At 37.3% G+C, this 25,652-nt stretch overlaps 1 protein-coding gene and 1 pseudogene across 3 annotated transcripts in view; one reads left to right on the top strand and one right to left on the bottom strand.

Annotated features, from left to right (window-relative positions):
* Positions 1-25,652, top strand: part of MLLT3 (MLLT3 super elongation complex subunit) — a 298,768-nt gene that overhangs the window by 244,270 nt on the left and 28,846 nt on the right. For all 3 annotated transcript variants that reach the window (XM_049896454.1, XM_049896453.1, XM_049896452.1), the window contains one exon: positions 24,819-24,894. In XM_049896454.1, coding sequence (XP_049752411.1) covers positions 24,819-24,894 — 76 coding nt within the window. The remainder of the gene's footprint in view (positions 1-24,818; positions 24,895-25,652) is intronic.
* LOC126082665 (60S ribosomal protein L34-like) lies at positions 3,687-22,903 on the bottom strand (annotated as a pseudogene).

Here is a 25,652-nt window from a genome sequence, read left to right as displayed (position 1 = left end):
TCTGTCTTGGGAGGACAGCCAGAATGCTCCTTAGAAGTGAGGATGGCAAAGATTCGTCTCGTATACTTTGGACATATTATCAGAGGGATCTCTCTCTGGAGGACATCATGCTTGAGAAAGTACAGGGTCAGTGAGAGAGAGGAAGACCCTCAATGAGATGGACTAACACAGTTGCTGCAATGATGCATAGCAACAATTGTGAGGATGGCGCAGGGCCAGGCAAAGTTTCATTCTGTTTTCCGTAGGGTCGCTATGAGCCAGAACTGACTCAGTGTCACCTAACAGCAACAGGTTATTATACTTAACTAATCTAATTTCCTCATTTATAAAGTTGACTAGAGAATACAATGACTCATCACTTTTTAAATAATACCTCAGCATAAGATGGCGGAGATATGCAAGACCAGATGATTCTTGAGCTAGGTGGGTTTGTATTGGCTGTACTTGTATATTCAAAGATTCTTATCAGGCTGCAGAAAGATTGCTTGTAAAGGGTGACAGAGCTTTGCATTCTGTCCTGTTCTATTTGTTATTATTACAGAGAGCTTCATAAAGATATGGAAGGCATGCTTACCAGTGACCCAAAGGTGGGAGGGATAGTGTATTCCATGTAATCCTAGAGTTATGATTAAAAATTCTTATCAAGTTGAAGTACTAGGTAAAACCCAAGAAAGTAAAAATTGGCAGAGATAATTATAAGGTCTTTCATTTAAAATCAGATAATTATTTGGATTAGTAAAGGATAAGGGAGGTCAGCCTAAGCCACAGTTCCTGTGGGGGGGGGGGGCGGCGGTAGTGATCTTGGGAGTTTTAGTGGATCATCAGCTTAAATGAGCCAGTTGAATCTAAGCTTATATTAATAGAAATATTGTGTCATAAACATGGAAAATTACAGTTCTGGTACCTTCCGCCCCAGTCCTAGTATATCAGGGTCTTGGGTTTGTTCTGTGTGCCACATTTTAAAGATGCTGATAAAATAGAAATGAAGCACAGAGGTCAGTCACTGGCCTCTGAAGGGTCTGAGAACCACCAGGCGTGGTTTAAGGAAATGAGATTGGGAAGAGACATAGTAATTATCTTTATTTTTGAAGTAGTGTTCCTGGAGATGTCTCAGAGTGTCCTGACCAACAGTAGATTCTGCTTCTTGGCAACTCGGGGAACTTAAGCAGGATAAGGCAGCATGGGGGAGACCTGGGGTGAGCAGGATGGATGATAACTATCCTGTAAGGATTGCTCCCACCTACAAGTCTGATGATTTTTGTGGCAAGCTGCCATCAGTATGCCCCTCCTTAGGCTGCCCATTGGTTTCCACGTATGTTTGTCCTTTTGTTGCTATTTGCTAACTTTAAACTTAATAGTACTTGGGCTTATATTGTACATCGGAGTAGCAGAATGAGAGAAATATAAGAACAGACATATACTACAATCTTAACTCTCACAAAGTTGCATGATTTCTAGTTGTCTAGATGTCTGTCCATCACGTACTTGTCTTTCTTCAGGTACCTTTAAGTTTAGAGAGCTCCAGTATTTGATAGGACAAAGAATTATATCCTTTTTTTTTTTTTTAACCCTACTTTGTTTTAGGAAAAACGGTATAGTTTATGGAAATAATGCAGATATGCAACAACATAAGATTAAATTGAAAAGAAGTAGATATGGAAAGTAGGTCAGAAGACAGATACAGGATTATTTTCATAGGTTGGTACATTTTTTTTTTCCATGACAATGAAAATGGTCAATAATTAGATGGATAGATGGAACAGACCAATTATTCCATGCGTTTTAGGCTCTTCTCTGATTCTTTTAGGTGCACTTTATGCTGCTCCTTGGTACAGCTTGATGTGTTCTGGTCACTTGACTTATGGTAATAATTTTCTCTACTCACTCTCCCTCCAAAATAAATACGGAGAGAATCAACACCATTCCCCCTGTAAGGTCTATCTTATTTACCACTTATATTTGTCTTATCTGCAGGAACCTGTTCTGCTTCCTTCTCTTCTTCTTCCTCCTATTTTTCCCTTTCTTAGAAATTAGTCCAGGACCTTCTACAAAGAGATGATTAATCATCTAGATGTGATTTTATTTCTATGGAATGATTGGCCATTATTAATTGGCTTGCTTTTTACAAAATCTTCTGTCTAAATCCCTAGGAGATACATAGGGTCATGCAAGAAACCCGGCAGTGTCATTATCTAGCAAACCACTGTCCAAAGTAGTCATCAGGGAACAGTTCTATGTCTTGATATGGTAGTCATTACATGGGTTTATATATCTGTGTAAAATTGACCAAGCTGTCCACCTAAGGTTTGTGCACTTCACTGCAGATAATTTACACCTTAATTTAATCTACAAAATAATTTGACTGAATATTAAGGGAAGGAAATTATTTCTTCAACTTTTTAACTTTAATTTTTCCCTCCTACATAAATATTTTGGAGAGATTTTTGTTTTTATGTTTGAATAGTGGCAATTAATTTGCCAGGATTCTGGGTATATGTGAAATACTGATGCAAAAGGCAGTTAAACTTTAAACCATAAACTAGACTATAAAGGGTGTGAGGGTAGGGATCATATCTGGATTATCCAGTATTGTTTTCCTGTTGTACTAACACATTTCCAGACATATGGTAGGCATCCAAGAATGAGTCAATGAAAGACACATACAATTTTTATGTACAACTTGCCAATATGTTTTACATAAACAAATCAATTTATGATACTTTGGGATTGATACTTTTATCTGATCTTTGTATACTTATATCCCCATTTTTATTTTACATTAATCCTTTTTTCTTTTTCAGTATAGATCTTAGACTGAGTAAGAAGGTTTTAAGTTTTGCTTTCATAGTCCTATCTGTATTTGCAACCTTGGGGGAAAAATTAATATCCTACTCTTTAGTACTCTGTTTAAGCTTACCACCCTTTACCTTTGAATATTGCAACATATTTTTCCAGTTTATATCCTTCTTAATGTAACATTATCAAATCTACTACTATTTTCTTTGGCTAATACTTCACATTTTATCTGTAGTTGTTGGAAAGGTTGCTATCAAACTCACCATTAAATTCTCTTGGTTAATTTTCATGTTTCCATTTTAGGAACTTCCACAATAATTTGTTGAGCCAAATGTATTGCACAATGCCCCAAAGTGTACATAACCTAATTACATTTTAATCTTTTAAAACATAAGGATTGAATAAAATTGCCTTACCACATAGAGTGATAAAAATAAAAACAATTACATGAGCAGTTGTCAGTATATATTCAGTGTAGTTTTTTAAACTACACTGAATATATTGAGATATAATTCACATACCATACAATTCACTCATTTAAAATGTATAGTTCAGGGGTCTTTAGTATATTCAGAGTTGTGCAACCATCACCAAAATCAATATCAGAACATTTTTATTGCCCCCAAAATAAACCCTGTGCCTTTTAACTGTCACCCCACTATTGCCCCATTTCCCCTAGTGCTAGGCAACCACTAACCTACTGTCTATATAAATGTGCCTATTCTAGAAAATTCATATAAATGAAATCATGTAATATATGGTCTTTTGTGACTGGCTTCGTTCATTTAGCATGTTTTCAAGGTTTCTCCGTGTTGTAGCATATCATAACGTCATTCCTTTTTTGCCATTTGATTTTTTTATTATTCAAAAAAGCTTCATTTTTTTTTTTTTTATTTAGCTTTTTGACTCTGTGCTTGTGCCTTCAACATTTTCACAACATTTTTAGCTCCTCAATAAAGAAAGCACAGACACGTTTAGCACACATGGAACCACCAGAGGCCCTGCTGATGTGTTCTTTTGTTTTGGACAACCTCATGAGAACTTTAGGTCTCACAGCACAAACCCCTCAAAGTTGGCCTGGGCATACACCTCATGCAGATTTTGATGCTTTACCAACCTTCTGGGTGTAAATAATTCTATTACCAAGGGTTTGGGACAGCCTAGTATTGTTTTTTTTTTTTTGTATTGTTAGAGGCTGTATTGTAGGACAGCCTGTGATGCTGGGTCAGATGCTGGACCACTTTGAATGCCTCTACACAGCAACCCCAGAAGAGGAAAAAGAAAGCGCTTGAGAGTTCAAAGGTCAAACATCAGAACTTCATTCCTTTTTATATGGCCGACTTACTGGTCTGACAGAGACTGGAGAAACCCCGAGAGTGTGGCCCTCAGACACCCTTTTAACTCTTTACTGAAGTCACACCTGAGGTTCACCTTTCATCCATAGACAGGCCCAAAAAACAAAACGAGATTAAACCGGCACACCAGCTCAGGGGCAGGGACGAGGAGGCAGGAGGGGACAGGAAAGCTGGTAACGGGGGTACCCAAGGCCAAGAAGGGGAGAGTGCTCATATGTCATGGGGTTGGCAACCAGTGTCGCAAAATAATATGTGTATTAATTGTTTAATGAGAAACTAATTTGCTCTGTAAACCTTTAACTAATGTACAATAAAAAAAAATTGACAAAACTAAAATAGGAGATATAAAAAAAATTATGTGGATGTACAACATTTTGTTTATCCTTTCATCAGTTGATAGGTATTTGTGTTTTTTTCCAGCTTTTGGCTATTACAAGTGATGCTGCTCTGAGCATTTGAATGCAAGTTTGTGTGTAGATTCAATGTAATTTTTACACACGAATCTACTTTCTGATCATCCAAAATCCCTGATAGATATTTTTGTTGGTGTGATCTTCTCCTTTCTCCTTGCTCTTGAGCATATTGAGAAGTTTTGGAGAATTCTGAGAGATATTGAAGGAGATGGGTTATTTTTCTCCCCAGTGGGATGTTCTGTTGAGTCATTTACTACAGATCACTACAAAAAACAAGGTAGACAAGATGGTCTCATGCACACTCTTATTGTTGGTGGGGATACTGTAATTCTCTCTCCTCAAATGTCTGACAAATCAGCTTTGTGAGAAACAGTCCTCAAGGATCCCATATTTTGAAATCTATCTTTTTCCTTCTTTGCTATGTACTATTTTTTTTCAATGTAATTATGTACTATTTAGAAAAGTGTGGAAAATTTAAAATTTTCAGTTTTTTTTTGGACAGTTACTCTCAGTGCTTTTTAATGGGAAGTTCTTTTGGGCAAAACAGATTTTTTTTTAAAAAAAAAGGCAAATTCTACTATCTTCCTGTACTCTTGATTTTTTTTAATATAAGATTGTTCAGTTTTGGTATTTATTAGAACAAGTATTCAGAAGAAGCAATCAGGTACAGATTTTCTCATCCAGTACTTGATCTACCTGTTTGTTCTGAAGTTTGCCCAAGAATTAATTTGGTTAAAGATTTTTGCGTGGGAAATTTCTGCTAGGTGAGAATCAAAACATTGACCTTCATAAATGCCAATTTGAGCTTAACACACACATGTTTATTTTATTTGGTTACACATTATTTTGGGTGATTGTGACATTACAAACCCCCACCCTGTGGCACCCCAAATGAGCCAGTCCTATATTTTCATTTATAGAACTTGAACTTCCTTATATTTGAAGCTTATCTTTTTAAAATACTTGAACAATTAATCACTTGCCCTTGTTAAATAGTGACCTTTGGATAGTGCCTGTAGGGGTTTGCAGTGGCTTTGGAATGCTAAGTTGGTAACTTTTTTCCAACTGCCTCTTCCAAGATGTTGTGTCAGAGGACCTAGCTGTTTATCTGGTGAAGAGTAATTTATTTTATTGATGAGACTTACGTGTGTACATATTCAACATTATAGTTGGCATGAAAACTCACCCTTCAGGATAATACGTCACAGTTAGTTCTTCCACTGTAACTGAGACTCTTGGACAAGATCAGAAAATTGCTCTTTGGTGGAAAGAAATTTAGTTGGTATTTCAGGGCTGCCATGGAACAGAGTGCCTTAAAGGAGCTGAAAATCACTTAACTAGTGAATGAGGTCATTAAGCTTTTGTGCAAAATACTATGTTGTATTTGTAAACAAAAAGATTGAGGGAAATAATATGGTAAATTTGAGAGATTTGGGTTTACAAAGTTCACCATGTGCATACCCACTGTGAGCATGGTGTTGCTCTGATAAGTACCCATAGGGCAGGAATTGGCCAACCATAGCTTGTGGATCAAATCTGACATGCTGCCTGTTTTTGTAAATAAAATTCGATTGTAACATGGCCACAGCCATTTTTAATATATTGTCTGTGGCTGCTTTCATACTACAAAGGGAAAGGTGAGTAGTTCTGACAGAGACTATATGGCCCAGGAAGCCTGAAATCTTAACTATTTGGCCCTTTATAGAAAAAAGGTTGCCAATCCTTGCTATAGAGGCTGCCAGGTAAGTAAGATGTATTTCTTATCCTCAAGAAGCTTATCTGGTCAGGTGGTGGGGGAAAATGGCTAGCACAAGTGTTACAGATAGCTCTTACACAAAGCAAAAAATAGAATTACCAGTGATGAAAAGAACGTCAAAGGCCATCTTAATGCATTAAGACCAGAACAAGCAGAGTTTGTATGTTGGAGAGTAATGGATATCAGCATAAAACAGTACCAGTCAGCGTGTAATTCATTATCTAGGTTCAGCTCAGGACAGTTTGAAATTTTAAATATATCCAGAAAATAGCCTGGCTGTCACCATAGGAGTAGATTGTCCAACACTAATAGCCATAAAAGACAGTTGGCATTTCTTACTGGGAATTCTGTTGGGCCTGGAATATTCATTGTGGCTAGATATTCACTTGGCTGTTTCACTCAAGCACAACTTTAGAATAGAAGCTTGGGACATCTGTGGACTGGGGTCTGTCACCTCCAGTGATGTCTGTGGCAGCTGAAAGCTTCTATAAATAAGCTTTGTCTACTCTTATAAGAATCATTACTCCAGAGATTGGGCCTCCAAACAAATATTGATGACAGGAACCAGACCAACTCCTTCTTGGTCTTTCTTGAGCAAACTTATAGCAAGAAGAAATCCACACAAATTTCAGAAGCTAACTTGTCAGACTTTTGGGTTTATTGGCTTCTTAGGAGGTAGACTTGGGACTGTTGATCAGAGAAGTATGTGAATGACCCTTCTCCCTGCTCTTTGACATACAGTACCTTGGAAACTCTTCTTCAAGCATTATTCTCTATCACTTCAGGCCCAGAACACACTTCCCCTAATGTAAACTGACTGATAACACCACTCTTATATTCACTCATTTTAGATAACATTATGTAAAGTATGTGGCTTCATCTGGAGCTTTTAGGATCCTGTTACCCAGATGGCACACATCTCCATTTGTTCTGTATATCAAATGCAGAAGTGGCAGTGCCAACTGGAAACTGGAGTTTGGTTTCAGTCTAAGGGACTGCAATGCTATCCCACCAGAACTAAAGTGGAGTGATAGGCCAGATCACTGAAGGGAGCAATCAGGATCAGTCAGATACAAATATCATAGAAGGCAGAGATTCTAATTTGTTCCAAAATGCACCTTAGCATTAACACCAGAGAGATGATTGAACTGGATCTTGTTGGACCAAAGTACCATATCATGGTGGCCTCAGAATTAGAACTTTATTCTTTAATAAAAAAACTTTAAAACCAAATATTGTGTCAATTAGTGGTACATGATTATAGGAAACTCTTGTAGGTGACATTTTGGGAACATTAGTCTGTGGTAGGGGTTCTTAACCTAGGGGGATCTTGCCCCCTCCCCATGCGCAGGGGCATTTGACATTTTTGATTGTCATTGCTCTGGGAAGTGGTACTGGCTTCTAGTGGGTAGGAGCCAGTGATACTGCTGAAGGTCCTATAGTGCATAGGATAGCCACCCACATCTGAGAATTATCCAGTCCAAAATTAAAAAATGCCAAGGCTGAGAAAACCCTAGTCTAGTGGTTTCTCTTAGTTATTAAGAAAAAATTCTTGGCTGACATCAGTTTATTAGGAAAAGTTATTAAACTTTTCCTGAGTTCCTTTTGGACATGAAAAGAGTGTTTCTTACTGTGTTAGGATATTTTCAGTTAAATCAGGAAAAATGCTTCTGTTATTTTTGTTTATGTATTTCAAACATAAATACTGTAAACTTTTTGAAAAGCACAGAATAATTTTTGTAAAGATGAAAATAAAAAACAGCATGATCCCACCACTCATTTGTACATTAAAAAAACAAAACATTGGCGATATCATGGAACCGGCTAGTTTATCCATCGGCACAGTCTCTTTAAGGAAATAAGTGAAAGACAGTGGAGTTTTCCCTAAGCTTTCATCCTGCTTTATTACCTTTTTCTAGCCTTTATATTAAGTTGTGTTAGTAAGCAAGAACAGAAAATCAAACGTGGCTATCACACAAAATTTATAGTCAGTTTATCATATATATGGTCACTATGGGTCGAAATGGACTCAACGGCTACCGATTTGGTTTGGTTTTTGGTTTATCATAAAGTTAGGATCCCTGGTGGTGCAGTGGTTAAGAGCTGGGCTGCTAACCAAAAGGTGGCAGTTCAAACCCACCAGCTGCTCCATAGGAGAAAGATGTGACGGTCTGCTCCCGTAAAGATTTACAGCCTTGGAAACCCTATGGGACAGTTTACTCTGTCCTATAGCGTCACTATGAGTTGGAGTCGACTAAATGGCAACGGGTTTTATCATAAAGTGATTAATTAGGCTATAATTCAGAAATTCTCATTGATATTTGTTATGGATTTAATTGTGTCCCCCAAAAATATGTGTCAGCTTGGCTAGGCCATGATCCCCAGTATGGTGTGATTGTCCACCGTATTGCCATCTGATATGATTTTCCTATGTATCATGAATTCTACCTCTGTGATGTTAATGAGGGAGGCAGGATTCAGTCTGCAAGATTAGGTTGTGTCTTAAGCCAGTCTCTTGTGAGATATAAAAGAGAAGCCAGCAGAGAGACAAGAGGACCTCATACCACCAGGAAATTAGTGCCAGGAGCAGAGTGCACCCGTTGGACCTGGGGTCCCTGTGTAGAGAAGCTCCTGGACCAGGGGAAGATTGATGACGAGGACCTTCTCCCAGAACCGACAGAGAGAAAATGCCTTTGCCTAGAGCTGGTGCCCTGAATTCAGACTTCTAGCCTCTTAGACTGTGAGAGAATAAATTTCTCTTTGTTAAAGCTATCTGCTTGTGGCATTTCTGTTACAGCAGCTCTAGATAACTAAGACAGTGAGGAAGAAGTTTTGTAGAATTTATTTCATTATTTTCAGTATGTATATGTTAACAGCTTAGAGATTTTAGTACCTTTATTCAGTTTTTATTCACAGTAGATTTTACTAATAGATAAAATATTTTGTAATTTTTCAGTTTGAACGTAGAGGTAACTTTTTACTTTTAGGGATGAATTTTACCTTGATTATGAGATCTAAACAAAGCAAGGGAGAGGAAGAAGCCAAATATTCTAGACCACCACACAATGGTATCTCTGAGCTTCAAAAGCCCCGGGAGGGTACAGCTGGGGAGTGCTATATTTTCTGTACTCTTGGTAGGTTAAATTTGGTTTGGCAGAGAACTTTTAGGAGTAGATAAAGCTCTGTAAGTAAAACTGCACAGGTTTAGCCAAAGAAAACAGACTGTAGTTTTGATGACTCTATTTGATTTATTAGTGCTATATGCAGGGCCTTTTGATCTTCGGGATTCAGTAAATCAACGAATTGATATTTATCAGAACCCCATCACATGCGAAGAAATCAAAATTTGCCTGTAGTGTTGATACTAATATAATTATCCAACACCTGCATCCCATTGGTGATAATTGTGTTAGGTTATATTAAATTTTAATGATAGGTACAAACTGAACATTAAGAACATGTTTTTGGATGACATTAATATTGGAAATACTCATTTCTTAAGTATGTCAATTTTTCTTATTTCTGTGTGTACTAAAACCTCTTACTGGGAATGTAGGAACTGCATGTAGTGATTGTGGCTTTTGAAAAAAAAGGAAATGACTTGATATTGATGGTACCACATGAGCAGATGTTACAAAGGCTACTTATGATCTTAATTTGTCAGACAACATAAAGGAGTTTCCACTAAGTTTGAGGTTTCATCCCACCTCTGAATGTCTTTGTAATACTTTCATAAAGTAGCAGAAACCACAGCACAGGTATTTCTGCCATTAAGCCATCACCATCCATCAGTTTTTGTGTTTTTACTCCCAAGACAAGTGAACATATGACAGAAGTTTATACGTCTATAAAACTGAGATGTCAAGAGCACTATAGCATGACATTAATATTTTCTTTAAATGGGTGTTCTTCTTGAGACTCCTGAGGCCCATGTTTTTTTGCAGGAGGAAGATTTTCTGGTGCCCTCAATGAGTTTCACTTTCTTTTTTCTGTGAATTTTCAATTTTCATTTGACTAATTAGTTCTTGCTTATGAATGTTTTGTGCTTAGTTTAGTGATGTTTTTTTAATTCCTATCTTTGTTCTGTTTGTACAGAAACCCTTTCTAGAATGTCCTATATAGCAGGCTTTGAACTAGGGATCTTACTAGCTCTCTGCTTAAGAGAAAGTTTGAGAGAAAATAAATTTTGGATCAGTCTAATAAGTTTGCCTCATTTCTTGAAATGTATTTCAGGGAAGACAATAATGGGGCAGAGGGTGGACAAGCCATGTTAACTCAGTCATGACTGTACTTGTATAGTAATTTCACAGTTGTTCTTATTGATGATGATAATAGCTAGTTTTGTTTTTGACCACTTGCCATCAAGTCGATTTTTTTTTTTACCGCTTGCTATTAAGTTGATTATTATTATTATTTTTACCACTTGCCATCAAGCTGATTTTTTTTTTACTGAGTTGCCATCGAGCACGTTAACCATTTACACCACTCAGGGACTCAAGCTGATATTCCACCACTACCGCCAGTTGCTGTGACGTTGACGCCAACTCATGACAGCCGCATGTTTGTCAGAGTAAAACTGCGCTCCCTAGGGTTTTTAATGGCTTATTTTTCAAAAGTAGATAGCCAGGACTTTCTTCTAAGGTGCCTCTGGGTGGACTCAAAACTCCAACCTTTAGTTAGCAGCTGAGCTCATTAACCATTTGCACCACCCAAGGTCTCCAGCTAATACTGAATCATCATTCATTCCATGATCTACCCTAAATGCTTTATTTGCATCATCTACGTTCTCACACTAATCATATGGATTCATACCATGATTATTTTCATTCCCCCACTTACAAATAAGGAACCAAGACCTGGGTAGATTCTTACTTGGCTAAGGTCACACAGCTAGAAAATGGTGGAATCAGGATCCAAACCAGGTCTGATGTTTCCAGAGCCTGAACTCTGAGTCATTATATTGTGCCATTCCTTCCACCTTCAGCCCTGTCTGAATCTTGAGTTTTCAAAACATTTTATGTTTAGTTTAAAATGCAAAATTCATGTCAAAAGTAAAATAATTGCATTTTTGAATTGTACGCCATTTTATATAACCTATCCTTCTGTCTTTTTTTTTTTTTTTTTTATCCTTCTGTCATAGAGCCAATAGCTGTGTTTGATTTTGTGCTTCTCGCTTTAGGTACATATGTGTATATATATACACACACACACACACATATATATATATATGTTCAGTAGTGTGGCACAGTGGTTAAGAGCTATGGCTGCTAACCAAAAGGTCAGCAGTTCAAATCCACCAGCCGCTCCTTGGAAACACTATGGGGCAGTTCTACTCTGTGCAGTAGGGTCGCTAAGAATCGGAATTGATTCAAATGCAACAGGTTTTTATTCAGTGTTGTAGGTGTAGTTCATAGCTGCCTGTGTGTAGTGCCCTCTGTGTTTTCTCTTTCTTGTTATTTCCTGAAAAATATTACTGGACCTCCAGGTATGAACAGAAGCTTAGAATTCATGTTCAGTATCTCTACCTTTTTACCCTATCACCATTTATTTGCATAAGAAATGTGATCCTTTGTAATGACTTTGCCCCGCTTATGGAGTAGGAAGGAGAATGTAACTGTTACTGATAGGATGGGCAGGCCTTACAGTTAAAACACCCATAAGACAAATAGATCCCAGAACCTTGACATGATCCTTTCTTTACTATGTGCTTCATATAACCCTACAGGCTAGAATAGGGAGTTTATGCAAGTGAGTAAGTCAGGCTTACTTTAGAGAAATATTCTGGGATACTAAAAGCAATGTGATTCAAGACTCAGGCATACTGGGAGAGATAGCTAAGTGTTTGACATCTGATCTCTCTAGCAGAATGTATGCTTACCACACATACGGTGGTATCAGATGGAAGAAGCGAGCTTCTAAAACAGTTTGCGGTGGATGTTTGCTTCTGATTAGCCTGTGTGTGCGTGTTGGATGAATGAGCAATTGGGAAGTCATGACCATGTGTTTGCTGTCATTTAAACTGCCAATCTAATCTAAATATACATGTGGGTGCCTAAGGAGACTTCTTTCTTCTCAAGAGGATCATTCTTAACAGCTCTCAACTCTTTGCCGACTTTGGGGCACTTCTGTTTTGCTGAGGGCGACTGTATTTTCCTTTAAAAGAGGTGAGGATGATTTCTTTGCTTGCTGTATTTCTGATTTTTAAAGGCCAGCTCTATGCAAAGTTTATTTAACATGACCAGTAACTTCTTTGGAAAGATAGCTTCTAAAATGCTGTACAAGGTAATGAAAGAGAGGGGCAAGGGTAGGGGAATGAGTAAAAGCCACAGAGGGTTTTAATACATGGAAGACTTCAGGAAAGCCTTGTAAATTGTATACCATTTTTTGCATATAGCATGCATTAACATAATTACAGGATGATTTACAAAAAGGAGGTATGTTTTTATAACACCTCATTGTATAATGGAGCCCTGATGTGCATTTTTGTTCCATAGTGACAAAAGGTAGGAGAAAAGATAATCCTTCTCCTCTGACTTGAAAGCATTTACAAATATTTTATCTACAGTGAATTATTACAGTATATATCAAAGAAATTGTTTCCATTCATGATTGTTATAGATTTTATTTTTGTAGAGAAGCTAAGTATCAGATCACTAAGTATTTACTTACCTGAAATGAATTCTTTCCTTCCGAAAATTGTACTGCTCTTCCATTTTTTGTAATTATATAGCTTATGTTTTGAAAAGCTGGACATCCAGCGTTCTTCCCCATTTGAATATTTTTAGATGTAAAAGCGAAGAGTGAAACCTTTCACTTACTAAAAAGTACTGGAACACCCCTGTCATCTAAGTACAATTTGAAAAAAATTGGCTATCACTTAATTGCACATTAAAGTGTTATTTCCTTAATATCTTTTTGACAATGCTAGAGAGACTTTCTTACCTTTAAAATATTTATTACTGTGTAAATTCTTATACAAGTACAGGTATTTATTTTTAACTTAATAGTGATATGCTGGTTTGAATGGAATTTGGGTTGGTTTACAGATTAATATTCATGACAAATTAAAGTAAGATAAGTAGTTAGAAAATTTAAAGAACGTAGCATTCATTCAGAGGTAGGCAATTTTTACACATGGACGATAAGGTCTGCCATTTTTTTCTAGAGAAATATGACAGTTAAGTAGTTTTATATTTGGAATAGCAGAAAGCACACAGATTCATCAGCAGAAATCAATTTTCCTGCAACTATATTCAAAGAGGAGCCCTGGCCCAGTGGCTAAGCGTTCAGCTGCTAACCAAAAGGTTGGCAGTTTGAGTCCACCAGCTGCTCCTTGGAAACCCTATGGGGCAGTTATACTCTGAGTTGGAATCAACTCAACAGCAACAGGTTTAACTTTTTTGGTTTAAGTTCAAAGAGAATTTATCATGTGGGTCTCTATAAAATACATGCAATCACATGATATCCAAATAAAAAAAATCCAAATCGTTATTATTATTTATAAATGTGCAAAATAATTGTATATAAATGCTAATCTTGATAACTTAAAATTGTTTTCCTGATGGGGAAGAACATACTGTTTTCATTCAGACATGGAAATATCTAGAGCCTTAAAAATTTCTTTTGAAAAACATTTCATTTATAGATGTTTTGATTTCAGCACAATTTCAGAGAAAACAGAAGCTGATCACAATGAATTCCTTTCATTCTAGGAAAAGCCATATTTAGTAAATTATACTCTAGATAAATAATTGAAGCCTTAGTGGTCCTTCAAAGCCTGCTTGCACCCTCCTCCCCTGCCTCCCTGTCTCCTGTAGCTCAACCCACATGCAGGAAAGACAGTTCAACAGGAAAGACATGAGAATTTCAAGGCCAGTATTTCTAGTTTTCTTCCAGATTTTTAGTTTTGTGAGAAAACACTACTTTCCTAACTAGCTTAACTTTGAGGTTTCTGGCAGCTGGAAAAGAGGACACAGACATGATCTGTTGCACATTTCACCTTGTCCGTAAGATAAAAACCAACCAAGCTCTTAGGAGATTTTTAAGTCAAAGGCATTTAGGTGAAAAGAAGAATCTGTGTTTTCTACTTATTTTTCAGCCTTTTTTCTGGGAGTCTTCTAAGTGTAGTGGATAGAAAGTTCATAAGTAGCTTTTGCTTTGTAGGAGAAATTTGAATGCCATGTTATAAACTAAATGTACTGAAGTTTTAAAATATAACTTAAATATTTGAAAAGTACACACATACACGTGTATGTCTTTGTGTGTGTGTTAAGGCTTGTAGAGTTGAGCTTTTCCTAAATAATAATTTTACATGTAGAAAATATTCTTTTATGAAGATTAAAAACAAGTTTAGGCCTTTACATCATTCTTGAGATATTGAAATTGGATGGGTTTCCGAGGATCAATTCCGAAACGGTTCCAGGCCATCCTCTGAGAATGCCGTACTGGTGCTCTAATTGAGCAGTGTGGATCTGAACTCCCATTAACTTGTCTGTGAGAAAGAGAAAATCGAGGAAAGCAAGGAAGAGGCTGAGGAAAAGACCTTTAGCTGGTGCTGTCCTGCACTGCCATTGTCGAAGGACATCCTTTGAGCTAATTTCAGACTCATTAAAAAAAAAAAAAAAACTATTTAGTGATTAGAAACCAGTGGATAAGAGCAGAAAGCCCAAGTGAATAAAGACCATAAATACTGAAGTCCTTGGGATAACAGCCTGTAAAACTGTCAGAAAGCATTGCCCAAGTGACAGAAGATAGCCCCAAATAACAAGGAGCGTTAGCTCACCAAGCAAATACTCCGTATTCACGGACAGAAGACGCAGTTTAGTTTTCTTCAAAAAGTAGAGGTTCTTCTTGAATCCAGTACCTGCAACTTCTTTATTTATTTGTTTTGGATGGCGAATACTTGTTTGTTTTTTTGACTTATGTTGACTGCATTTGCTAGTAAGTATCATGATGCCTATTTAAAGATAACTTGTGCTTCTAAAAGTAGAACTGTGATTACTGAAACTTCTGTTTAGATCCATCTACATACTTGCTAAGAATATTTAACCTAATTGGAGCCTCGGTGTGTGTGTGTGTGTGTGTGTGTGTGTGTGTGTGTGTTTAAGAGGCAGATGGTTAGGAATTAGATTGAACAAGTGTCTTTTTCTTGTTTTTAAATTAAAATCTCCAGTTCACAACTCTTAAATATTTCTCCTTAAGGAGGAAAAATAATTAATAAAAACAGAAGAATACAAGTCTTTCTTGTAAGTGATGTTGTTACCACCACACAATATCGAGATAACAAATGATTGAAGTCTTACCAGCCAGTACTTCAGATTTGTTTTCAGGTTAGAAAAAAATTCAAGACGATAGAATCAAAAAGGTCTTTATTCTAAACTCCTATTGTTCTATGATGATGATTTTATGGCGGTTGAATTACAGTGTTAACACTCTGAATTATACGTTTTACAGTTTTACGGTATAACCTTCAAATCTCAAATGTGTGTTTTAGTGATGTGACTTCAGTGTATTTAAAGTGTTGTGCTTCTTCAAGTTAGAAAATGTTATCAACTTATGGGTATTTGCTTTTCAACGTCCTGGCTGTGAGAACTCGAGGTGTTATTCACTGGAAGGGAGCAGATGTTAAAGGTTCCTGCCCCTGTCTCCCTAATCCCAAACACCCTTGAAGAAGAGAAACGTTCTATTACCCAAATAGGCATCTTTCTGATGGTGAGAAAAGGCGGTAAAAGGCAGTAAATCTGCCTTCTCATTATGAAGTGCAACAATAGATTGATTTATGGAGAAAAGCAACTGTTAGGCTTATATAGGACGTGTGCATGGAAATGCAGGTTCCCTCAGAGCCATAGAGGCAGTAGCATTCCTCCTATTCTTGACAAGAATCTAATATTACTAACAGGGAATATGTGATTCTGAATTCCACATTTTAAGGGACTACATTGAGAACAAAAGAAACCCACCGCCTAAGGTTTTCACATGAGAAGTCTTTTAAATGTGCTGTGTTTTTGCAATTGTAGTTCATTTTCATTAAGAGAGAAGGGACTTCTTAAAAATAGTTTTGGTTTATAAGTTTTTTTCTTAGGACTTGACATTTTAAATGGAAGTGAATATAACATATTGAAGTGTTAGGCTATTTATAAAATTTTCAGTTTTCACTCAATATTGAATAGTTTTTAGTGAACACTATAGAGTCTTAAATTAGGAAGAGACAAAACTTATAAAAATAATCTTTGCAACTATCAACATTTTTTTTTTATATGGAGCGATAATGAGAAAAATGTTATGTTTTTGACCTGTTGATGAATATACAGTTTTAAGCCAGCATTTTCCTCTATTGATTTTGGCTATTTTGGAAGTCAAGTGTCAGGGAAATAGGGTCTTAGCAAGTAAAATGAACTCTTAATGCTGCTGTCATAACAGAAAAAAATCAAGTTTCACATTTAATAGGGTAAATTCTTTAAGATAGTCCAAAGAATAAAATTTATAAAACTGCTTTGATATTTGCGTAAGTCTACAAAAACTCAATTGGTGTTAATCAAATGCTCTATAAACATTTTAAAGTAACTCATTTTTAAGAAAGCTGTAAAGTTAACAAGGAAATGCAGTTAAATGTCTTGTCAAGATAATCTACAATTTTTAGTTGGTTCATTTCACTTAATTGCTACCTTTATGATTGCCTGAATTCACTCTATTTCATTTAATGTTTTAAATTTATAATCTAAAACTGAGAGCTAAAACATGCATTTTTTAGACCTTTGTTCAGTTCTATGCTGTCCTTACACATGTAGAGAATCCAAAAATAATTTTCACTTATTTTAAGCGTCTATGCTTCACACAGGTGGGTTATTTCTCAAGTTCTGAGTAGCTGTTCTGACAAGAGTTTCAGGATCTTATTATAAACTGATGAGCACTAGTATTTTGATGTCAGTTGGTCAGCTCCAATAACGGTCCATTCTATCAGGAAACATTTTTTTCTTCCATGAGGCATTACAACTCTAAACCCTCTCACTTGTAACTTTTTTTTTCCTTCTCTACCCACCACCCTTGACACATACACACACACACACACACGTGTGTGCGAGACAAAGAGACCAATTAAAAAGATAAGTCTCTGGTATCATAAGTAAGTGGTGTAGTTAATGGCCAGCTGTGAAATAAACTCAACTTCCACACACACAATCTTTGCCCAAGGAATAGCAACCATTCTCATTCCTGAAGCATTTAACAAGTGAGGATTCTTCAGCCAGTGATCTCTTACAACATATCTGGCACATACACTATCTTGGAACAACTGGATTTTTTGAAAGAGCACATGTTCTGGTCACAATAGCAGCCTTCAAAGTACAACTGGTGATGAGAGATAAAAGACTTGAGGCTCTTTTGCTTAAAAGAGAGGAAGCTAAAAGAAAATTATAGCCATCTCTAAGTGTGGAAAAGGGTCTTATGGAAAGATTTATAGACCCTTGTTCCCTGAGGCCATTTCGTTTCCTAGTGGGATTTTGTGCCCTCAGACAGGGAGTGATGAGTACAAACGACAGCATTTAATAATAATTGTGAAGATGATGTTAATAATGAAGAAAGCTAATGCAATTATAAAAACAGGCACCTCAAAATAAAGCCAATTATCTTAGCACCCAGGATAATTTTATGTCTGTAAGTTGAAAATATACTAGAAATAAGGACTTATTCCTGTTTTACTGACAGTTAGAGGGTAATTCTTAGAGTCTTGCTCTATTACCGGAAAATGGACTGGCATAACAAGAGCTTTTAATAATATAAAGGCCCAAGAAGACTATATACAATTATACTTTAACATTAAGTTCATTCAAGTTGTCATAATACTTAAATGGAGAGAGTCTACAAAAAGAAGTGTATTGTCTTCCCCCTGGTCACAGACATGAGCAACTGTTCTAGCAATATGGGTTCCAGTTTCCTATTCTAGTGTCTTTTCCCCAAGTTCTCCTGTTTCCAAAGAAGGAGCTGTTGACAGGTTATTTAAAGCATTAAATCTACTTTTCCTCTTGGAGGTCATAAGATTTTGTATTGAAGAGCTAGAAAAAAGAGGGTAGATCACCTTCAAAGGCAAATAAAATAAGTGATTGCACTGTATTGCCAGACAGTCATGCTTCTCGGTCCTCTTGATTAGCACCAGTGTCAAGAGGTTGAGGACAATTCAGAGGAGAACTATCCCTGCATTTCTTTACAAAACATACCGAACTGATGATGTAAGTAGTTAGGATCCATTGTAGTATTCATTGGTTAAATGTTAGAAACAACTGATACATTAAGACCCTGGAGTGAAGTGTTTGGTGTTAGCACTGGTTTGCTTTGGATGTGAATCATGCGATGTCTCTTCTGGACATAGAGAGATTCAGTATATTTTTCACAAAGACATAAAAATTTCTGTTTCCTAACACTAGTGTTATAAAAGGCCGTTAGTCTGTTCAGGACATTGCTTTCACTTAACTGCACTTTTTCAACATTAATATGTGTAGTGGAAAAAGCACTGGATTAGAAGTCAGAAAACCTAGTTCTGATCCACCTAAATGTTATCCACTAATCAGAGCCCTGGTGATGCAATGGTTAAGCACTCAGCTGCTAACCAAAAGGCTAGTGGTCAAACCCACCAGCCGCTCCATGGGAGAAAGATGTGGTAGTCTGCCTCCTTAAAGATTAAAAATCAGACCCATTGCCGTCTAGTCCATTCTGACTCAGCGACTTTAGAGGACAGCTTAGAACTGCCCCATAGGGTTTCCAAGGAGCAGCTGGTGGATTCGAACTGCCCACCTTTTGGTTAGCAGCCCAGCTCTTAAACACTGTGCCACTTGGGCTCCTCCTTAAAGATTGTTGTTGTTGTTGGAAACCTATGGGGCAGTTCTCTTCTGCCCTGCAGGTCACTATGAGTTGGAATCCACTCAGTGGCAATGGGTTTGTTTTGGTTTCAGTCACCTAATCTCTCGTACTTCCGTTTCATCACCTGTGGAATGGGGATTAAAAAAATGTGTCCTGCCTTTCTCGTTTCTTGTGGTAGAGCAAATGAAATAAGGAACATGAAAGAGCTACACAAATATACTACATCAAAAGATTAGTTATTGACAGATGTTTATCCAATCTTATTTTATATACTTTTCTATATAATAAAGTTTTATTCTTTTAGCATGTTTATTTTAAAGCGGCTATTAATAAAACCAAATGAAAGTAAAAGTTCTCGTTTCTAGCCTTTTAGCAATTCGCTCTTGGCATTTATCTTGAGTTATTTTATTACTTTCCAACACCTATTTCTTTGCTTAACTTTGGCCATACCTTTTATTGACATAGCTATTTCAATATATTACCTATTAATGGAATTGGTAAAAAGAAGTTCACTTAGATGATAGTAGAGAACACTTGCCACAATTGCTTGGAATACATATTATGTGTCATTTTTCTTTAAAATTAAATGTATATTTGGAAGTCTAGTGGATTATCTTCAGTTTCTTGTAGACTAGAAATTAAATGAGGTGGTCTGTTAATTTTTTTTTTTTTATGCTAAGCAAATAGCTATGTAATGTGTAGGATGATTATTAATGAAAGGACTATACTGACAAGACGCTAGTGCTTTGGTCTGTAATGAAAACTGAACAGGAAAGTAAATAAAATGTATTAAATTTACAGCTTCTTCTTGATTAGTGCTCATCCTTGACGTAGTCTTTCTGGATATTTTTACAAAGATAATCTCTATTACAGGATACAGAGTTTCTTTTTCTAAACGAGGTAGACATTTTATTTGAAAAAACTTATCAATGCATCTGAAATAATTTCCTTTTAACTATGTATACAGTATTCTTTCTCTTTTCACCAAAGAAAGATGTATATTACTTTCCCCCCTTTCTTCATTTTGCTTGCTTTCAAGATCTAGTCATTGAAATTTTGCTCATAAATACAGTTGCCCATTAGAAAAAACAGACCTACTTCTGTCTTCTGGATACTAAGAAGGAACTATGCTCCCAGAGTAAGGAACAATGCCAAGATTTTGCAAGCCCTCCCACATGATCTACCTTGACAGGTGTTCTCTTTTGAAGCACTTAACCTCTAGGAGTTGCAAACAACGTGGTTTTTCTTACTTATCTCGGACGGACGAAGGTAATCCTCTGTAGAAAATCCATTACAAAATGATTTTGCACATAGCCACTTAATGTCGAAGATTACTTTGCATATCATGATAGGCCCATTGTTTTGGTAGTGAAGATGTATCTTGTTTTAGGCAATAGAGGAGTTTGTGATGTGTTGTAAATAACAGGAGCAGACAGATGTTGATTAGCTACCATGGTAACAGCAATGTGCTAAGTGTTTTTACTTTATTATATCAATTTTATGTTATCACTTCTACATGAGATTCAGTGCCCTCACTCTGTCTGTGAGGAAACTAATGCTTAAGAGATCGTCCCTAAAACGTACACATAGTAGCAAGCAATAAAATTGGAATTTCTAAGCCTATTCTTTGACTCAATGGCAATGCAACATGTTTTTACCATTGTGGAGCATACCATTTAGAGAAACCTCAGGAGTAGTGTTAGATAACCCAGCAAGTTAGCTATACTGTGCTTAGAGCAAGAAGCAGCAACAGCATTTTTTAGTGGGGAGAATTTCGATATTTCAAAAAACAAGTATGTTAGTCAGCAAGGGGAAAAATCAGAACCTCACTGGACTTCCTTACACTTTTTTGGTTTAGTGTGTACACACACACACACACACACACATCTTAGGGTGTAGAGATGAGGATACCATTATTTTTTCAGTCCTTAGGGATTGTCTTCTAGCTCTGCTATGGTGAGTATATTTTTCGTAAATCAAATACACTTCTCTGGTTTATATAATCATCCTTGATTTGTATTTTGGAGGGTAAATCTGATTTTTTCTTTTTTAAATAAAAAGCAGACCATTTAAAATGAGCTACAGCTTTGTTTTGTGGGACTTGATAAAATGTAAGAATGTGTCTGCAGAATGGTGTTTTGAGGACTTAATATTCAGCTGAATTCCATTCGGGCCAGTCTAAGTTAAAGGTCCATCCACCATAACATGATTGTACATGTTTCATAAATAATTTTTGTTGACTGGCAACTGTTCTGTCAGGGTGCTTTCTCATAAAACACTTTGGAGAATATGCAGGAATGGATGCTTCCTCTGGATAGAGCAATAGGATTCTGATTTTTCTCATGATGGATATGCTTATGCTTTCTTAAAAAATTTAGATTCTGTCAAAGACTTTTTTTTTTTTTTTGCATTTAGAAAAAGAGAGGGGATGAACCTAGAATCGGTGGTGCTGAACCTGGACTTTTCATAAATATCATCAGTTAAAATTTTAAAAAATATAAACATGCCTGGACTACCACTTCAAACCTATTGAACCAGAACCTCCCCATACACGAAGGCCACCAGCTGATTCTGACGCACGGTGAAGGCTGCGAATTTCTGGGCCCTCAGTCGGTGGTTCTCAAAAGTCTGGTTGCTCCCTGGACCAGCAGCATCAACATCAGCATCGCCTGGGAACTTGTAAGAAATCCAGGTTCTCAGCCCCACCCCAGACCTACTGAATTAGAAACTCTAGGGTGGGGCCCAGCAGTCCATGTTTTAACAAGCCTTCCGGGTGATTGTGATGCCCACTGGAGTGTGAGAATCACCGCCTGAAGGTCACCTCTAAGGTCCCATAGCTCTAAAATCCCACAAATGCTTGTCTTGACTGCCAAAAGCTTCCAGGACATCACTGCCCATCATTCAACATTTTATCCTTCTCTATTCGACTCTGTTGGTTTAAACTTCCTATTTTAATATTTTCATTGAATTCATGTGTCTCCTATTTTAAAACCCCCAAAAACCCATTGCTGTCGAGTTAATTCCAACTCACAGTGACCCTATAGGACAGAGGAGAACTACCTCATAGAGTTTCGAGGAGTGCCTCCTATTTCAAGCCTCCTCAGATGCTTTCTGAAAGTCAGGGCGTTAATCATAAACATTGAATGGATCATAAATATGTTCTTCTACTATTTGTTTTCTTATAGTTAGCAGCTCGAACTATTAATCTTGTTTGTTATTAAGAAGCTAAAAGATGACTGCCTCCAGGGTTGGTTTTGGCATTGACGTGATGCTTGAGACAGATAGGTCAAGTTTAGCCGGGGTAGTTGGCCACCATGTGCTGTCTTGTTAACCTTGTTAATGTCATTCTCCGAGATAGCTCTGGCAGAACGGCCCCTTTAAGTCCAGGGTTGGTCAAGCAGGGTGGGAAATCAGCGCTCTCCTCTCACTGAAAGTTCTTTTTTGGCTCCCAAATGGTTTCCAGAGCTATCAAAATAATACCATTTGCAGGCGCTTTTCATAGCTGAAAAGAGCAACTTGGAGAGGAAAAGGAGCAGTCTGCGGCCCCTGGGACCAATGCTTTGCAGCTGGGTATTGCACATAACTGCTAACCGAACGCTCTTTCAGTTGTGTCACTCACTGTTGGGGCTCACAGTGGAGGAGCCACTCCACAGAAATGAAGAGTACCTCATGCAGGCGTTGGCACTTGTAAACCAGCTCTTGTGGGCCGCAAACAGCGATGTGTAGGACATTGTACTACAAATCTCAAGTAAATCTTGGCGTGGTGAAGGTTGGTGGGCCGCCTGCTGCTCATTAGAGATCCTGTCTGACTCTTTTCCTGCAGTGTGAGCAGTAGATTGCTGACACCTGTTTTCCCATCCAGCCTAGGGAGATGAAGTGTGCATTAGGAATGCCTAAAAGTGCTTCCTTGTGTCTGAGCCTGTGGAGCTTGGTGCTCCTGGCTGGGGAAGAGAGGCCTAGTGCTAAGAGGGGAGATGAAAAAATCAGAAGTGAGAAAAAACTGCCATATAAACGAAACGGAGAGTCTCATCATCAGTTAGGGGCTTTTGATTGTGCTCTTAGTTCATCCTCTATGTGGCACTGAAAAATTTGATCACCTGTTGAGCAAACAAAGACAACGTGTCTGATACATGGGAGGACCTCAGTTGTTTCTTTTCTTTTCTTTTTTAATATTTTTGTTGTTGAAAATATGCACAGCAGAACATACACCATTTCAACAATTTCTACATGTGTAATTCAGTGACATTAATTACATTCATCAAGTGGTGCAACCATTCTTACCCTCCTTTTCTGAATTGTTTCTCCTTTATGAACATGAACTCACTGCCCCCTAAGCTTCCTATTTAAGTTTCAAGTTCGTGTTGTCAGTTTGATCCCAAATAGATAGCTCTTTAAAAGAGGACAGTGCTCAGGGCATTATTCTTTCTTGAATAACATGAGTGTGTAGCTGAGACTGTGAGCACATTAGAAATGGAATGGAAATAGTCAACTCTTTCAACCAAACTTATCAACATTTGTTATTTTTAAATACATTTGGCCTTAAATATATAAAATTCAGGTGTGTTGGGGCTGTGATCAGTTTCTTTCCAAGCTTCTCTCCATATGTCTGCTCTTCCCGTGTTTACCTGAAATAAAGTATCTCATAAAATCTGTGGCAGACAGTAGAGCAGGGGGTCTAGTGTGTTGTCTTCAGGCACAGATATTGAGTGCCTGCTGTATGCAATGCATTATGCTAAGTACCAGGAGATAACAAGAAGAGTAAGACAGCCACCGCCCACACAAACACACTGTTTCAAGTGCTGGCAGTCTATGGCCCTATCTGGAGATAAAAGACACACACTCCAGAGCAGCATAATGCTGCAGAATCTTCTGATAAGCAGACAGGTACATTTTCAGTGTATTTGGTGAAGGGGAAGAGAATTGTGAGTTGAATGGGTCAAGGAAGATGTGGAACTTATTTTAGGTACTAAAGGATGGGGAGAATTCATTGACAGTGGGGAATGTGGATGGGTGTGATGCTCTTTGCCTGCCATTGATAGGCTGTGGAATTAAAGGGTGTTTTGTTGTTTTTTGTAGTTGTAACATTTTCTCTCATTTGTGGAGCTTGGCCAGCTCTTGTGAACATTGGCTTCCATTTGTGAACTTGTGGGTGAAAAGGGTTAGGGTTGGGTCACGGCCTTGGACTAGAGTAAAATTAACTGGCTCATAATGTGATTGAACTAATGACCTTGGCCTCATTACCACTATGTTTTAACCAGTTGAGTCAATCAAACATTACAGAAAGGGTAATCAAGGTATCATTCAGAAAGAGATCTATACAGCTGTAAACACAGGACTGAAATCAAAACCAGTTTCTTCCTGAATGTAATACAAAGGCATTTATCTCTCACTTCTTGAGTTTATAATTTATCTCTTAATCCTTGAATCTATATACTTGTTTCTGCACCTAGTAAAAACAATGTGGGCAAAACAAAAAGGATAGCATGACTTCCTCAATTTAAAATTTTTGAGATAATGAAACGTGTGCCATTTTCTTGAGCAGCCTCAGGCTTTTTGCAGAGGGTGCCATAAGCAACAGTATTGTTTTCGATTTTCGCTGTATAGTGCCCTATAAGTTTATTAATGACATCTTTCTCTTCTTTGAAGTCCGAACAGCCCAGTCCTGCCAGTTCCAGTTCCAGCTCCAGCTCCAGCTTCACACCATCCCAGACCAGGCAACAAGGTATCAACATCTCCCAGGCAAACTATGAGCCACTATTCTCATAAAGCATCTTAATGGGTTGATTTATGACCTATCTTCTACAGTTTTATTATCTGAATGATAACTTGGCCTTTATGCAGTTGTATTTATTTCCCCTAGGAATACACTTGAGAATTGTGCTGATGTATGAGGCCAGGCTCTAGAAATTCCCCCTTTTCCAGTCCCTGCCATCAGATTCCCATTTTACAAAAGGCTTATAGGCACAGCCCATTCCAGGGAGTTCCCAAGGGAAATACAATAGCAAAAGCTGGGCTTGTGAGGCTTTGCCGTAGGAAAACAGGTTTTCACTTTCCCATCTGGACACATTCGTTGCATTTCATCTGTTTTTCTACAGTTTAATAGACCTTCTTCTTTAAAAAGTGTTAATTTACTCTTTTTTTTAATGTATTTTATCCTCAACTCGTAAACAAGTGTTACATGAACTTAGAATGAAGAAATTTAAACTAGAACAGTGACCAATTATAGTTTCCACTTTTTTTGTGTGTAGAAAATCTTCAAGTGTCGGCTTTTTTTTTTTTTTTAATGAAAGGTGAGTTCATATCAAAGAATAGACAGTTTTTAAGCATCATATTGAACATCGCATTTTTCATTGACCAAACTGAATTCCTGATGGCCTTATTTGTTTTGAAAGGGTTGTTGTGGGTGTTTTTGGCTAAGGTTAAGCTTCCAGGAAAAACAGTATAAAACAGATAGTAATCGTTGTGGCTATTCAGAGTTCT

Source organism: Elephas maximus, chromosome 9, assembly GCF_024166365.1.
Source record: "Elephas maximus indicus isolate mEleMax1 chromosome 9, mEleMax1 primary haplotype, whole genome shotgun sequence".
Lineage (NCBI taxonomy): Eukaryota > Metazoa > Chordata > Mammalia > Proboscidea > Elephantidae > Elephas > Elephas maximus.
This window is presented reverse-complemented; position numbering and strand designations above follow the sequence as displayed.